At 38.4% G+C, this 18278-nt stretch overlaps 1 protein-coding gene across 1 annotated transcript; it reads left to right on the top strand.

Annotated features, from left to right (window-relative positions):
* The first annotated feature begins 10516 nt into the window (after positions 1 to 10516).
* Positions 10517 to 16029, top strand: lrfn5b (leucine rich repeat and fibronectin type III domain containing 5b). The gene is made up of 2 exons (XM_081377884.1): positions 10517 to 11928; positions 13785 to 16029. The coding sequence occupies exons 1-2, from the start codon at positions 10538 to 10540 to the stop codon at positions 14725 to 14727; spliced, it is 2334 nt and encodes a 777-aa protein (XP_081234010.1). The 5' UTR covers positions 10517 to 10537; the 3' UTR covers positions 14728 to 16029.
* Positions 16030 to 18278: the final 2249 nt, after the last annotated feature.

Genomic DNA, 18278 nt, shown 5'->3' with positions numbered 1-18278 from the left:
CTAATGAATATTCATGAGCCTCGCCCTCGCCGTGCTAGGATTGGTGGATTGCGCGCATCACTGTAATGCGGAGAGGCGATCCTGCCTGCGGGTTTATTATCACACATCTGATGAATATAAGATCGACTCTGAGGATTTAATCACTCACAGGTTATCCAGATGTGGAAGAGCATCAGGAGAGAGGGATGAGAGAGGATCTGAGGTCCAGGGATATATCTGGGTCATCTGGAAGAAGAAGGAGAAGGAGGAGGACCTGCTGAAAATGCGGTGACTTGAAGATTTCTGTGGGAAAACGCGCTTTGCCTTTATGAAGCAAAGCTGATCCTTCTACAGGTAAATTATGATGATTGTAAATGATTTTATTCCCGATGGATCCTCATCATTGCATCCATCCACCATTTAGATGCGTTATTATTCCACACGCGTCTTCATTTTCTCAGATGCAAAATAACATTCTGAATGCAGGAGCGTTACACTGAAGGTCAGTAATCCCGTTACCTGCACTCCGAATGGATGCATGTTTGATTATTAATAAATCATGTGGAATTATTGCGCTGTTATTGTGTCCCTGCAGTTTCCACTGGTTTGAGTGGCAGATCGAGGTAAATCTCAGAACAGGAGGACTGGCCTTCAGGCCGGGGTCGTTATGCTGGATTCATGCTCGAGAGGAATCAGATTTTCATTTCGCTTTTGCAAGAAAAACACTGAATTGTGCATTTTTGCATTTAATAACAGGCTCTTATTGGCTGATTTTCCTTCAGGGATTTGAAACGGGATGGATCGATTTTAGCTTCAGGCTGTAAAGGGTTAAGAGGCTCAAATCTTTCAAAATGTTTTTATTAATCTACTTAGTAACGAGTGCTTGATTTGTGAAGTCTGTTTTTAGGCTTTTAATGCGATTAAACTGTATTTCCTGAGGAGAAGCCATTGGCATTAATATTGGTAACATTTGTCTCTTGTTATATAAACTGGTATAATATTTAAACGAAATTCTGTAGATGTGGATGCAGGAGGAGAAATCATGTTAAAGGGACAGTCCAGCTAAATATGAATATTGTCATCATGTATGACTTTCCTTCTTCTGTTAAACACAAGAGGAGATGTTTTGAACAATGTTGGGAATCAAACAGTTTTGATTGACTTTCGTCAGATTTTTGATCGTACAGTGGAAGTCAGTCAGTGTGACCCGAAACTCCTTATTCCAGTTTCACTCAAAAACTCATTCCAGGAGTAAAACTGTAGAGACTTTGAGACAGGCCTGGCAGTGATCCATTCATGAGTGTGTGTGTGTGTGTGTGTGTGTGTGTGTGTGTGTGTGTGTGTGTGTGTGTGTGTGTGTGTGTGTGTGAGAGAGAGAGAGTGAGAGTGAGAGAGAGAGAGAGTGTGTGTGTGTGTGTGTGTGTGTGTGTGAGAGAGAGAGAGAGTGAGAGTGTGTGTGTGTGTGTGTGTGTGTGTGTGTGTGTGTGCGCGTGTGTGTGTGCACGTGTGTGTGTGTACATCATTAATGTCTGTCGGGTCGTTGTCAGTCACACACAGTAATAAGAGATTAGACTTCACTCACTGTCTCGCTATACATCAGTTCTGCAGAAAATGCTGATAATAACTGAGAATCTCAGATGAAGATTCTGATCTGAAGGCATGATCTAATGTACAGAAATCATACAGAAAACAGAAAAATAAGCTGCACTTAACCAGTGGAACGACACTTCTGAACCTGAATGATCAGAGATCAGGGAACTCACAGTTATGATCAAACGTTCTTCCAGGAACATTAATAGAGCGTTCGTTCAAAGTTATCTGGTCTTTAATAACGTTCTCAAAACATCAGCACAAAACATTATAAATACATCATTCATGGAGCGTTTTTATTTCTGAAACGTTTTAGTTGGATGTTTGTCTAACGTTTTTAAATGTTGCTACTTTTTTCAGAACGTTCAAAAGTAACGTTCCATAATGTTTGAAGAACGATACAATGGAGGAAACATTTACATTGTATCATTCTTCAATTATTATGGGAACGTTACTTTTGAATGTTCTGAAACAAGTAGCAACATTTAAAAACGTCCACATAACCAAGAAAAAACGTTTTAGAACATTTTAAAAACTAGATGTTTTGAACGTTCAGAAATAACGTTTTAATAACTTAATGGGAATGTTAGCAAAACGTCCTTAAAGTATGATTGTTAGCGGTTGAGAGGAAGAGTTTATGACTGAAATCTCTGACAAATATGAACGTCTGCACAAAACAAACGGGTTTGGAATGACATAAGAAAGAGTAATAGTGAGTAATAATGACTAATAATGACTAATAATGAGTAATAGTGTGTAATAATGAGTAATAGTGAGTAATAGTGAGTAATAATGAGTAATACTGAGTAATAATGACTAATAATGAGTAATAGTGAATAATAGTGAGTAATAGTGAGCAATATCGAGTAATAGTGAGCAATATCGAGTAATAGTGAGAAATATTGAGTAATTGTGAGTAATATTGAGTAATAGTGAGCAATATCGAGTAATAGTGAGTAATAGTGAGCAATATCGAGTAATAGTGAGTAATATCGAGTAATATTGAGTAATAGTGAGTAATAATGAATAATAGTGAGTAATAGTGAGTAATATTAATAGTGAGTAATAGTGAGTAATATCGAGTAATATTTAGTAATAGTGAGTAATAATGAATAATAGTGAGTAATAGTGAGTAATATTGAGCAATAGTGAGTAATAGTGAGTAATAATGAGTAATAGTGAGTAATATTGAGTAATAGTGAGCAATAGCGCGTAATAGTGAGCAATATCGAGTAATAGTGAGTAATATTGAGTAATAGTGAGCAATAGAGAGTAATAGTGAGTAATATTGAGTAATAGTGAGCAATATTGAGTAATAGTGAGTAATATTGAGTAAAAGTGAGTAATAGTGAGTAATAATTAATATTAATGAGTCATAGTGAGTAATAATGAGTAATAGTGAGTAATAGTGAGTAATATTGAGTAATAATGAGTTATGGTGAGTAATATTGAGTAATAGTGAGTAATAGTGAGTAATAATGAGTAATAGCGAGTAATATTGAGTAATAATGAGTTATAGTGAGTAATAGTGAGTAATAGTGAATAATAGTGAGTAATAATGAGTAATAGTGAGTAATAGTTAATAATTTTGAGTAATAGTGACTAATAGTGAGTAATAATAAGTCTCTGTATGTTTATTCCTTGATATGCAGTGGTTTATCTAGAGTCTTGCAGCTTCACTAGGTTTGTGAATGTTTTGGTTGTAAACGTGTTCGACACGTCAGACCCTAAATATTGGAAACACTTGTTTCGTTTGAGATAATCTGGTGTAATATTCAAATAAAAAATAAATAAAAAAATCGGTAATTTTTGACCAACACGCGAAGAGCACCAGAGTTTGTGAATCGCTCATTCGACTGTATCCTCACTGTCCTTCTCCAACGCGAGTGTGTCCACACACACAGGAGATCCGGCATGCGGTTTCTTTCATTGCTCAGTTGGCTTGGAAAAATGGGATATAAAATAGACACAAAAACAGCACATTCACAGTGACGCTTCTGAGGGGAAGCTGAACATCAGACGCTTTGCTAATGCTAATGCTGGCAGCTGGTCTGAAAACACCACACACACACACACACACACACACACACACACACACACTCACTCAATAAAGCGCTGATCGGAAGCTCATTTCATATGCAGAGAGTGTGACATCATCACACGCCTATTAAACACGGACAAAACCCAGCCAGTTTATTACAACATGATTCAATGCATGACACGCAAAGTTTTGGATCGGTGAGATTTTTAATGTTTTTAAAAGAGTCTCTTCTGCTCACCAACGCTGCATTTATTTGATCAAAATACAGTAATATTGTGAAATATTATTCTAATTTAAATCATCTGTTGTCTATGTGAATATACAGTAAAGTGTAATTTATTCCTGTGATCAAAGCTGAATGTTCAGCATCATTACTCCAGTCTTCAGCGTCACATGATCCTTCAGAAATCACTCTAATATGAGGATTTGATGATCAAACATTTATGATTATCATCAATATTGAAAACAGTTATTCACATTTTTATTTCAGGATTCTTTGATGAATAGAAAGTTGAAAAGAACAGCATTTATCTGAAATAGAAGCTTTTGTAACATTAAACACTACCGTTCAAAAGTTAGAGGTCAGTAAGAATTTATATTTTATTTTTTGGGGGAAATAAATAAAATAAATCAATACTTTTATTCATCAAGGATGAATTAAATTGATCAAAAGTGACAGTAAAGACATTTATAATGTTACAAAATATTATGTTTCAAATAAATGCTGTTCTTTTGATCTTACTATCCATTAAAGAATCCTGATAAATAAAATGTATCACAGTTTTCACAAAAGCATGTACTGTTTTCAACACTGATAATAATCATAAATGTTTCTTGAGAATCAAATCCTCATATTAGAGTGATTTCTGAAGGATCATGTGACACTGAAGACTGGAGTAATGATGCTGAACATTCAGCTTTGATCACAGGAATAAATGACTCTTAACTGTATATTCACATAGAAAACAGATGATTTACATTATAATAATATTTCACTGTTTTTCTGTTCTGTTGTATTATTAATCAAATGAATGCTTTGGTGAGCAGAAGAGACTCTTTTCCTCAGTGGCAGAATGTCATTCTTTAAAGCCTGGCGTTTTTATGTGACAAAGATGAATGGCTCTGATCTTTGGTGTGTTCGTGTTGCTTATTTCACACATTTTATAGGTTACATGCTCATGCTTGAATTGTGAGATATAAAGTCAGAATTGTGAGATATAAAGTCAGAATTGCGAGATATAAAGTAAGAATTGCGAGATATGCGAGATATAAAGTCAGAATTGTGAGATATAAAGTCAGAATTGCAAGATATAAAGTCAGAATTGCGAGATATAAAATCAGAATTGTGAGATATAAAGTCAGAATTGCGAGATATAAAGTCAGAATTGCAAGATATAAAGTCAGAATTGCGAGATATAAAGTCAGAATTGCGTGATATAAAGTCAGAATTGTGAGATATAAAGTCAGAATTGCGTGATATAATTGCGAGATATAAAGTCAGAATTGCGAGATATAAAGTCAAAATTGCGAGATATAAAGTCAGAATTGTGATATAGTCAGAATTGCGTGATATAATTGCGTGATATAAAGTCAGAATTGCGTGATATAAAGTCAGAATTGCGAGATATAAAGTCAGAATTGTGATATAGTCAGAATTGCGTGATATAATTGCGAGATATAAAGTCAGAATTGCGAGATATAAAGTCAGAATTGCGTGATATAAAGTCAGAATTGCGTGATATAAAGTCAGAATTGCGTGATATAATTGCGAGATATAAAAGTCAGAATTGCGAGATATAAAGTCAGAACTGCGAGATATAAAGTCAGAATTGCGAGATATAAAGTCAGAATTGCAAGATATAAAGTCAGAATTGCAAGATATAAAGTCAGATTTGCGAGATATAAAGTCAGAATTGCGAGATATAAAGTCAGAATTGCAAGATATAAAGTCAGAATTGCGAGATATAAAGTCAGAATTGCGAGATATAAAGTCAGAATTGCAAGATATAAAGTCAGAATGGCGAGATATAAAGTCAGAATTGCGTGATATAAAGTCAGAATTGTGAGATATAAAGTCAGAATTGCGTGATATAATTGCGAGATATAAAGTCAGAATTGCGAGATATAAAGTCAGAATTGCGAGATATAAAGTCAGAATTGCGAGATATAAAGTCAGAATTGCGAGATATAAAGTCAGAATTGCGAGATATAAAGTCAGAATTGCGAGTTATAAAGTCAGAATTGTGAGATATAAAGTCAGAATTGCGAGATATAAAGTCAGAATTGCGAGATATAAAGTCAGAATTGCGAGATATAAAGTCAGAATTGCGAGATATAAAGTCAGAATTGCAAGATATAAAGTCAGAATTGCGAGATATAAAGTCAGAATTGCGAGATATAAAGTCAGAATTGCGTGATATAAAGTCAGAATTGCGTGATATAAAGTCAGAATTGCGTGATATAAAGTCAGAATTGCGTGATATAATTGCGAGATATAAAGTCAGAATTGCAAGATATAAAGTCAGAATTGCGAGATATAAAGTCAGAATTGCGAGATATAAAGTCAGAATTGCGAGATATAAAGTCAGAATTGCGAGATATAAAGTCAGAATTGCGTGATATAAAGTCAGAATTGTGAGATATAAAGTCAGAATTGCGAGATATAAAGTCAGAATTGCGTGATATAATTGCGAGATATAAAGTCAGAATTGCGAGATATAAAGCCAAAATTGCGAGATATAAAGTCAGAATTGTGATATAGTCAGAATTGCGTGATATAATTGCTTGATATAAAGTCAGAATTGCGTGATATAAAGTCAGAATTGCGAGATATAAAGTCAGAATTGTGATATAGTCAGAATTGCGTGATATAATTGCGATATAAAGTCAGAATTGCGAGATATAAAGTCAGAATTGCGTGATATAAAGTCAGAATTGCGTGATATAAAGTCAGAATTGCGTGATATAATTGCGAGATATAAAGTCAGAATTGCGAGATATAAAGTCTAAATTGTGTGATATAAAGTCAGAATTGCGTGATATAAAGTCAGAATTGCGAGATATAAAGTCAGAATTGTGATATAGTCAGAATTGCGTGATATAATTGCGAGATATAAAGTCAGAATTGCGAGATATAAAGTCAGAATTGCGTGATATAAAGTCAGAATTGCGTGATATAATTGCGAGATATAAAGTCAGAATTGCGAGATATAAAGTCAGAATTGCGTGATATGAAGTCAGAATTGCGTGATATAAAGTCAGAATTGCGTGATATAATTGCGAGATATAAAGTCAGAATTGCAAGATATAAAGTCAGAATTGCGTGATATAAAGTCAGAATTCCGTGATATAAAGTCAGAATTGCGTGATATAATTGCGAGATATAAAGTCAGAATTGTGAGATATAAAGTCAGAATTGCGTGATATAATTGCGAGATATAAAGTCAGAATTGCGTGATATAATTGCGAGATATAAAGTCAGAATTGTGTGATATAAAGTCAGAATTGTGAGATATAAAGTCAGAATTGCGTGATATAATTGCGAGATATAAAGTCAGAATTGCGAGATATAAAGTCAAAATTGCGAGATATAAAGTCAGAATTGTGATATAGTCAGAATTGCGTGATATAATTGCGTGATATAAAGTCAGAATTGCGTGATATAAAGTCAGAATTGCGAGATATAAAGTCAGAATTGTGATATAGTCAGAATTGCGTGATATAATTGCGAGATATAAAGTCAGAATTGCGAGATATAAAGTCAGAATTGCGTGATATAAAGTCAGAATTGCGTGATATAAAGTCAGAATTGCGTGATATAATTGCGAGATATAGAGTCAGAATTGTGAGATATAAAGTCAGAATTGCGTGATATAAAGTCAGAATTGCGAGATATAAAGTCAGAATTGCGAGATATAAAGTCAGAATTGCGAGATATAAAGTCAGAATTGTGTGATATAAAGTCAGAATTGCGTGATATAATTGGCAGAATGTCATTCTTTAAAGCCTGGCGTTTTTATGTGACAAAGATGAATGGCTCTGATCTTTGGTGTGTTCGTGTTGCTTATTTCACACATTTTATAGGTTACATGCTCATGCTTGAATTGTGTGATATAAAGTCAGAATTGCGTGATATAAAGTCAGAATTGCGTGATATAAAGTCAGAATTGCGTGATATAATTGCGAGATATAAAGTCAGAATTGCGTGATATAAAGTCAGAATTGCGAGATATAAAGTCAGAATTGCGTGATATAAAGTCAGAATTGCGAGATATAAAGTCAGAATTGCGAGATATAAAGTCAGAATTGTGTGATATAAAGTCAGAATTGCGTGATATAATTGTGAGATATAAAGTCAGAATTGCGAGATATAAAGTCAGAATTGCGTGATATAAAGTCAGAATTGCGAGATATAAAGTCAGAATTGCGTGATATAAAGTCAGAATTGCGAGATATAAAGTCAGAATTGTGTGATATAAAGTCAGAATTGCGTGATATAATTGTGAGATATAAAGTCAGAATTGTGTGATATAAAGTCAGAATTGCGAGATATAAAGTCAGAATTGCGTGATATAAAGTCAGAATTGCGAGATATAAAGTCAGAATTGTGTGATATAAAGTCAGAATTGCGTGATATAATTGTGAGATATAAAGTCAGAATTGCGAGATATAAAGTCAGAATTGTGAGATATAAAGTCAGAATTGCGTGATATAAAGTCAGAATTGCGAGATATAAAGTCAGAATTGCGAGATATAAAGTCAGAATTGCGAGATATAAAGTCAGAATTGCGAGATATAAAGTCAGAATTGTGTGATATAAAGTCAGAATTGCGTGATATAATTGTGAGATATAAAGTCAGAATTGCGAGATATAAAGTCAGAATTGTGAGATATAAAGTCAGAATTGCGTGATATAAAGTCAGAATTGCGAGATATAAAGTCAGAATTGCGTGATATAAAGTCAGAATTGCGAGATATAAAGTCAGAATTGTGTGATATAAAGTCAGAATTGTGTGATATAAAGTCAGAATTGCGAGATATAAAGTCAGAATTGCGAGATATAAAGTCAGAATTGTGTGATATAAAGTCAGAATTGCGTGATATAATTGTGAGATATAAAGTCAGAATTGCGAGATATAAAGTCAGAATTGTGAGATATAAAGTCAGAATTGCGTGATATAAAGTCAGAATTGCGAGATATAAAGTCAGAATTGCGTGATATAAAGTCAGAATTGCGAGATATAAAGTCAGAATTGTGTGATATAAAGTCAGAATTGCGTGATATAAAGTCAGAATTGCGAGATATAAAGTCAGAATTGCGTGATATAAAGTCAGAATTGTGAGATATAAAGTCAGAATTGCGTGATATAAAGTCAGAATTGCGAGATATAAAGTCAGAATTGCGTGATATAAAGTCAGAATTGCGAGATATAAAGTCAGAATTGTGTGATATAAAGTCAGAATTGTGTGATATAAAGTCAGAATTGCGAGATATAAAGTCGCAACTTAATCTTTCGGATTTGGGTCTGGATTTCCAGGCTATAACGTTCACATAACCAAGCAAAAAAAATTTTTTACAACTGTTTTAAAAATCTGGACGTTTTGAACGTTCAAATAACATTGAGAAATAATTAATGGGAAAGTCCTTAGAACACGCTTTTGTTATCCGAGACCGTATAATACAATTCCACACATGATTAAACACTCCCCAATTAAACATTCATGATCTTTGCAAAGAACCATTCTAATCAGAACCGAAATGTTATATCTCGTCAAGGACTTTAGAGTCATTCAGAGAATACGCTTCTCATCCTGTGCAAGTTAATAAGTAACACGAGTAACTGAAGAGCCGAGCGAAATCAGTGACGCGTCTCTCCATCTGTGTTGATGCTTTTTGTCTTTTGAGACATCAGAATAATTCTGATGAGTCTTTCATCTCAGCAAACACACAGATGAAAGCGTCAACATTATCATATCAAACACAGAGCATGAGCTTTAGTAGAAATGTCCCCAGAAAGCTTCAGACATGATGTTCTGTGAGAAACATGTATTAAAGATAGCAGAAAAACAAACCTGAGTCTTGTAGCTCATGTGTTTCGTTCCTGAATACACATGTGTCTTCCTGTAAAATAGACTTATTAATGAATAGAAATTTACAATACATATCGACGACTCGTGGGGTCACATACACATTGTTTTACACTAAAATGACTATTAAAAAAGCTAAATCTGCCCTAACGTTAAAAGGAAAATAAAGGGAATACTTAAATGCAAAACTGAAAAACAAACAATATTCACTCAGAAACTGCTAGTAAATTTCACAAATAATTACTAAGAACACATTGAATTAAAAATAAAGTACAAAAACCGAAATGTTTTTTTTTTTTGCAAAACATAATCTAAATCATTTTGTATAGTGTATGCTACCATTCAAAAGTTTGATTTGAATTGTTTTAAAGTTTTTGAAAGAGTCTCTTCTGCTCACCAAAGCTGCATTTATTTGATTAAAAATACCGTAAAAACAGTGAAATATTATTCCAGTGTAAATCATCTGTTCTCTATGTGAATATACAGTAAAGTGTAATATATTCCTGTGATCAAAGCTGAATGTTCAGCATCATTACTCCAGTCTTCAGTGTCACATGATCCTTCAGAAATCACTCTAATATGAGGATTTGATGCCCAAGAAACATTTATGATTATTATCAGTGATAAAAACAGTCAATGTCAATGCATTTTATTTTTTCAGGATTCTTTGGTGAATAGAAAGTTATTTATTTGAAATAGAATCTTTTGTAACATTATTAATGTCTTTACTGTCACAATGTAACGCATCCTTGCTGAATTAAAGTATTCATTTCTTTCACACTCACATCTTTTCTCACGTTTGCTCCCCCACAGGCTGTTCAACCAACACCAGCGACCCAGATGGAGATGCTACTCGTTTATTTGATGGTTGTTGTAATGGCGTTGAAAGCCCAGAAGATCCAAGTTTGTCCCAAGCGTTGCATCTGCCAGATTCTGTCCCCCAATCTGGCAACCCTGTGTGATAAAAAGGGTCTGTTGTTCGTCCCTCCAAACATCGACCGACGCACCGTCGAACTCAGACTGGGGGACAATTTCATCACGGGAATCAAGCGCAAGGACTTCGCCAACATGACCAAGCTGGTGGACCTGACCCTCTCGAGGAACACCATAGGCTCCGTCACGCCTCACGCTTTCAATGACCTTGAGAACCTGCGCGCGCTTCACCTGGACAGCAACCGCTTGACGCACATAACGAACGATACGTTTAGCGGCATGTCGAAGCTTCACCATCTAATCCTCAATAATAACCAGCTCACACACATCCACATAGGAGCGTTTAACGACCTCCTGGCTCTTGAGGAGCTCGATTTGTCCTACAACAACTTGGAAAGCGCGCCGTGGATCGCTATCCAGCTCATGTTTAGCTTGCATACGTTAAACATGGATCATAACATGATTAACTACATCCCTGAAGGAACGTTCTCCGGGCTTCAGAAGCTCAAGCGACTGGACGTCACGTCTAATAAGTTGCATAAGCTTCCGCCCGATCCGGTTTTCCAGCGCGCAGGAGTTCTTGCAACATCAGGCGTCTTGGGTCCGTCGTCTTTCGCGTTGAGTTTCGGAGGGAACCCGCTGCATTGTAACTGCGAGTTGCTGTGGCTTCGCCGGCTGCGTCGCGAGGACGATCTGGAGACGTGCGCGGCGCCACAACATCTCGCCGGACGCTACTTCTGGACCGTTTCCGAGGAGGAGTTCTTGTGCGAGCCGCCGCTAATCACTCGACACTCGCAAGAAACCCGTGCGCTTGAAGGCCAACAGGTTTCTTTACGATGCAAAGCCCGCGGAGACCCGGATCCCGTCATACACTGGATCGCTCCCGACGGGAGGCTCGTGTTCAACTCCAGCCGGACCGTCGTCCACGCTGACGGAACGCTGGATATTCTGATTAGCACGGTGAAGGACTCGGGATCTTTCACTTGTGTCGCATCAAACCCGTCTGGGGAGGCTCAGCAAACGGTGGATCTGACCATCACTAAACTCCCGCATTTCACCAACGACACCAGTTTGGTCCAGGAGCCGGACCCGGGATCCTCCGACATCGCGACTTCTGCCAAGACCGAGGCCGGCTCTTCAATAGGCAACACTAAGGGAGGACAGGAGAAGAGAGTCCTGATCTCTGAAATCACTGCTTCTTCGGCTCTGGTGAAGTTCAACTTTCAGCGGAATATTCCCGGGATTCGGATGTTCCAGGTCCAATACAACGGCACTTATGACGACTCGCTAGTGTACAGGTAAGACTGTTGGTTTAGATGCGCCTTTTAGGCAAGACACTGCATGCAAAACTAGTTTTTTCCTGCCCTGGTCAGTTTTGAGTTTTGCTTTTATAAAATACACTTTTATCGCACTTTATGTGTTTGCATCTGCAGATTTCCATTGCACTGCATATCTCTAAAGGTTTCTATCTCCACTTCAGCAGCACTTATACACACCAACATTTACAGGTTTATTCATATCTATATTCTGAAGGATTTTACTGAGGGGTTTGATTATATATCATTCACCTCATATTTATTTAACATTTTATTCCTAAAAACATGGCGAATATGTATTTTTCTGTCAGTTGACTGTATTTTTTGATTCATGGAGTGATAAAAAGAGAAATCCAAAACTTTTAACTCTATTATGTCAACAAAATCAAACAAGAATGTTGAATCTGGCTTCATCCACTGTTCAAATTTATGTTCTGGAACTTGGTTCATATTTAATTATACAGTGTTTCAAAGCAGCTGTACAGAGATAACAGGAAAATAAAGTTTGTTTCCAGAAGAAAATATCGTCAGTCCAGCTTCAGTGATGGTTTATTTCTGCTGTAAAAAAGTTATTAATTTAGTTCAGTTATTTATATATATATATATATATATAGCGGCTCTGGAGTAAACCGTGATGTCATCGTCCAGCTCAGTTCAGTTCTCATATAATGGTGTGAATGCAGGAGATCAATAATATTGCTGAATATTAAATGTCCCCGACTGAGCGAGACAAAAGCCAAAAGCGACAGTGAAGGAACCGAAACTCCATTAGTTGTTTTAAGTCCTATTCACCCGTAGTCTCTTGCCTTAAATAATGCAGCGTTACAGTGAACTGTGAATATAGAGTCTGAGCTGCTAAAGCTTCTTTATATAACTTCCATAATTAGTTTGAGTCACGTACGACAGGTTTATGAAGTGTATTTGCTGAAACAGCCTTCTCGCCTCCCGAGCGGCTCAGCTGGCCATACGGACCATAAAGATGATGTTGGAGGAAAGAAGGAAGAGCATGAACGGAGCAGCCGTAATATCAGCGGTGCGGGGGGGTTCAGCGGCTCATGGAGGGAGGTTTGGCTCCGGGTTTGGGAACGAGAGACATGCTGTGGCTTTATGGCTATATTCTGCAGATAAGCTTCACTCGATCACCCTCAGATGAGGAGCAGGGTTGGGAACGTTTTATATTAATGAAGTTATATGAAGTTTTGCTCCGTTAATGTTCCTCACATGTGCATTCCTCTGCCGTCACAGACAGAAAGCACTGAAATACAATGCAGTGTTTCCTCAATTGCTACAGCGATTTTCCCGAGTTGATTTGTTTTAATGATTCAAACACACACAGCGGGATGAGTGTAGTCTCCCCAATTCCTGAACGAATGAGATGTTTTTTGGTTATTAAAACTATTTACTGTTATCCCGTTGGACGTGGTTACTGATTGGTTTGTTCATGTTTGTGCATGTAGGTAAAGATACACATTATTAGTTTTGTCTGTCGTACTTTCCTATGAGTATTTAATTTATAGTTAAAGCCTATCATTGGACTGTGTTTATGCTGCCGCTAAAAAGATTAGGTGTGTTAAGACTTTTTATGGAATTTATCCAACTAAAATAAAAAATTAAATGTTCAAGGCCTGTCTTCCCATCCTCTGCCACCCAATGCAAGACATCATAAATGCATCTTTATTTAGTATTTAAAGTGCACTTTTTATTTCTGGAATTTTCACTACTCACACAAAATGGTTCACGAATTGTGACGCTCCTTCAGTGTTAAACTAGCTTTGCTCTTTCGTTAGTTCTAGCCGATGTGAAATGCATGTTTGCTGATTGCTGTTTCTCCTTTGCAGAATGATTCCTCCGACCAGTAAAAGCATCACGGTCAACAATCTGGCGGCAGGCACGATGTACGACCTCTGCGTTCTGGCGATCTACGACGACGCCATGACCACACTAACGGCCACGCGCGTGGTGGGCTGCGTTCACTTCTCCACGGAGCCGCAGTACATGCGCTGTCACTTCATGCAGTCGCAGTTCCTCGGCGGCACCATCGTGGTGATCATCGGCGGCGTCATCGTAGCATCAGTCCTGGCGTTCATCATCTTCCTCATCGCGCGCTACCGCGTGTGCCAGCCCGAAGGCGCGGATAAGGGAGTGGAGCTAGGCGACATGCGCTCGCAGTCTCAGGTTTGCGGCGTCATCAAGTCCATGTCTAAGCAGATTCTGGGTCCGGATGCGTGCCGGAAAGTGTCGCCGGAGTCGGAATCCATCCCGGCTAAACCGTCGAATTGCACCGTTAGCACATCTGCGGCTAGCCATAGCTGGCATCCGGCGTCCCCGAGTCCATTGCGTTCGGTGCGCGACACGCAAATCAACATAGAGGCGCCGGACAACTCCAACAGGAACAACTCGGCTAAGGTTCATCACACGACCGCACGACCGTACTCGACCATGGAGATGCTGGATAACTCCAAGAACAACTCGGCTAAGGTTCGGCCCACGGTACGCGCGTACTCGACTATGGTGACGCCGGCGTCCCGAAGAGCAAAGCTGCAGAACCTGCACCAGTACAAGACGGTGCCGGTGGGATGTGTTCGGGTTAGCCGACGTCACTCCCTCAACGTAGAGACATGTAAACACCCGTACACGGGTCTGAAGCATCCGCCCGCGAGCCTGAGCCGCTCCAAGCGCAGTTTATCCGTGAGCGGGGGGGATATTCCCAAGATGGCCGCCGGCGAGAGACCGAGATCGGCTCTGACCCAGTCGGAGTGGGTTCTGGAAAGCACATTATAATGGAGGATTTTGCACTTCACTTCTGTGGTTTTTGAATGGCGTTCCAGGGACATTGACGTGTGCATTACACTGCAAATGATCTGTCGTGTTTCTTTCAGCACAAATATCTAAACATTCTTAAATCAAGATATTTAGTGGAGAAGAAGCAAAATGGCTGAAAAATCCATCAAAATGAAGTGAGTTTGAGCTTAAATAAAGAACAAATATCTGCCAATGGGGTCAGAAAAATAATATTAATTCAAAGAGAAAATTCTTTTTCTGACCCCATTGGCCGATATTTGTTCTTCTTTTAAGCAGATTTTCATACATTTTTAAAGGGGTGGTTGATTATGATGTGACTTCTCTAACTTTAGTTAGTGTGTAATGTTGCTGTTTGATCATAAACAACATCTGCAAAGTTCCGACGCTCAAAGTTCAAAGCAAAGGGAGATATTTGCTTTTACAGAAATCACTTTTTAAGGACTACAACAAACGGCTGGTAGAGACTACACCACATTCCTCCCGGGTTAGTGACATCACCAACCCTAGAATTTACATAAACCCCGCCCCCTGAACACGATTTATAGATTATCAAGACAGAATATGCTAATCAATGACTAGAAGGTAACTACACATCAGCTTCATAAACTCATCAACTAACCATTCAGAAATGTCCTGTTGCTTCTACATGTTGTCTCTTCTTCTTGAGTCTCTCCATCTTTGTCTGACTCCGGTTTGAACATAAAAGGCTAAAAGTTTTTGAGATGTTCAGTGTGTGTGTGTGTGAGGTAATCGGAGCTGCTGTTGAAGCTCCGCCCCCTGTGCCGGGAGCAGCAGCTCATTTGCATTTAAAGGAACAGACACAAAACTGTGTGTTTTTGCTCATCCTCAAAAAGTGACAACTATAACATGCTATATACAAATATCTGTGGGGTATTTAGAGCTAAAACTTCACACACACACTCTGAGGACATCAGAGACTTATTTTACATCTCATTTAACATTACACCACCCCTTTAAGACTTAATATCTTCAGTCATGTTTCTTCTCCAGTCTGGTTTCAGGATGTTTAGATGTTTGTGCCGGAAAACGAGACAGAAACTCTGAGGAAGAGCGTCATGTTTGTCTCAGACAGTCGAGGATCAGACTTTAAGATCGGACACAGATCGAAAGTTCAATGGACAAACCGATGTTTTTTAAGCACAAATTAAATACTGTTTCCTGCATATAGTAAAATAATACTATGACTTGTATATTTCTTTGTTTTATGGAATAATACAGACACTGCATACAAACATGTTACGTTGTGTAAAATAAAATGTGAAAATAATTCATGTGTTCATGTGACATTTATGTTAATTGTGACTTGCAATGCGTCGTGCTTTCGATATAAATTAGTTTTCTAATGAGAGTTACATTTTCTGCTGAAATGTTTTAATACGTAAATCAACTGAGTCATGATGAAGAATCTGAGATGATGCCTCACACGTTTTACTTACATTCCCATTAAGTTATGAAAATGTAATGTCTGAACATTTTTGAGAGAATGTTCAGTGTTAGCTAGAAATGGCTTCTACAATCAGCTGCAGTTTTTCCATTTGATATTTCAAAGGAAATGGCAACAAATCTCCGCAAAATGGCACTCGGGATCAAACGCTCTTTCAGGGGCAAGACGACGGTGTTTCTGATGAAGCAGAACATCTCGTAGTGAACGCCTGCAGCACTGAATGCTGGGTAATTATTTTTAGAAGTGTTAATCCATGCGTTCCTCAGGAGTCTGAGCGAGATCCTGTATTTGTTCAAAGAAATGTTGAGAATGCAATGGAAGACGAGCGGTTTCAGTCAAGCAACGAGTCTCGACGCTGAAGGTTAAAGACGAGTGTGTGTGTGTGTGTGTGTGTCACACAGGATGATGAGCTCGTTAAAATGAGCCTGCGATGTCGATTAATGACTCATTAATTTGTGCCCATCAGGTCTTCTCTATCATTATCGATATTAAAAAGCGATTGAGTCCTGAAGGTTCTCATCAGTTAAAGATGATCTTCATAGAGTCACGTGATGGCAAGCTGGGAAATGGCAGCAGGCTAGAGCAGCGCTCCTGATGCCCACCATCAATTAGATCATTTAGTATACACTTCGTTCGCAAAATTAATAAAATTTCGATAGACAACTTACTTTTTACTTGAAGCATCCGACAAACGACAAAATGACATCTTCCAAGCAACCAATTCGAGGGGTGCAAACACGTCTGAAAACAACGACCCCAGAAGCTAACGATTCCCCGTCACCAGAGTCAAGTAATCAAAACCCGAACTGGAAAGATCTTTTTGCTGAAATTAGTCAAATGAACGTGACTTTGCAGGGGGTTGCAAATGATGTGATAACTATCAAAGCAACTACTACGGAACTTAAAGATGCGATTAGCTCCGTACAGGCCAGACTCGACGAAGCCGAGAATCGCATCTCGCACGTGGAGGACGCATCGAATCGCTTGACTGGTGATACTGAGAGGATGGCGAAACTTGTAGACGAACTCTGGAATAAAGCTGAGGATTTGGAAAATCGCAGCAGACGGAATAACAGCAAAATAATCGGCCTCAAAGAGGGGAAAGAAGCAGGCTGCAAAATGAACGAGTACATACAAAAGATCCTATCAGAGGGGCTCGGGCTGACGGGTTCGGAGTTCGAGATTGAGCGGAGTCATCGGAGCCTCGGGCCTAAGCCTAATGATGATCAACGTCCCCGAGCCGTGTTGGTGAAATTTCTACGTTATACCGCGAGGGAGAAAGTCCTGGCTGCAGCGAAAAAGAGCAGGGGTTTTGAATGGGAGGAATGCAAGCTGTCCATCTTCGAGGATATGTCGAGGGAGAGAGCCATAATGAGGATGAAATTCTCCGCAGCAAAGAAGTTACTCTGGGACCGTGAGGTTCGACACACCCTGGCGCACCCAGCGACACTGAGGTTTACGTGGAGGGGGAAAAAGCAGAGTTTTACTAACCACATGGATGCGGAAAGATATATAAAGGAGCACATCCAACTACAAGGAGGTGACAATTAAAGTGCTGTGACTGGATGATATGTAAGTCGAAGTATTACGAAACGTGGTTGTAATGGTGGGCGGGGGAAAGCTTTGGGGTCTGTCTTCCCGAGTCAGTGAGTGTTTGCTGACCGCGAGCATCACGGACCAAAGGTGTGACCCAGAAGTGGGCTCGCTGCCCCTTATGGGCAGTGTTTTGAGTTTATTTTTTTCTCCCTTATTTGTTTTGTTTTTTGTATGTTCTTCAAGGATTCGTTGTTCACAAAAATGTTGGAAGTTAAATTGTTGGTTTTCTATCAGAAATGATTGTGGGTATAATACCAGTTTATATGTTAAAGGTTTATTTTTTCTTTCGTTTTGGAACTTAACAAGGAAGTTGCATCAGGGCACAACAGGTGGGAAGTGTTACATTCTATTAGTGTGTGATGGATAGTCAATGTGTAAATTTCATATCTTGGAATATAAATGGCTGTGGGTCACCTGTTAAAAGGAAAAAAATACTTGCGTATCTTAAGATTAGCAAAGCTGACATTGT

The sequence above is a fragment of the Scardinius erythrophthalmus genome (genome assembly GCF_964197995.2).
Source record: "Scardinius erythrophthalmus genome assembly, chromosome: 11".
NCBI classification, from domain to species: Eukaryota; Metazoa; Chordata; class Actinopteri; order Cypriniformes; family Leuciscidae; genus Scardinius; species Scardinius erythrophthalmus.
The sequence above is the reverse complement of the archived record's forward strand: the minus strand, read 5'-3'. Positions and strand labels throughout refer to the sequence as shown.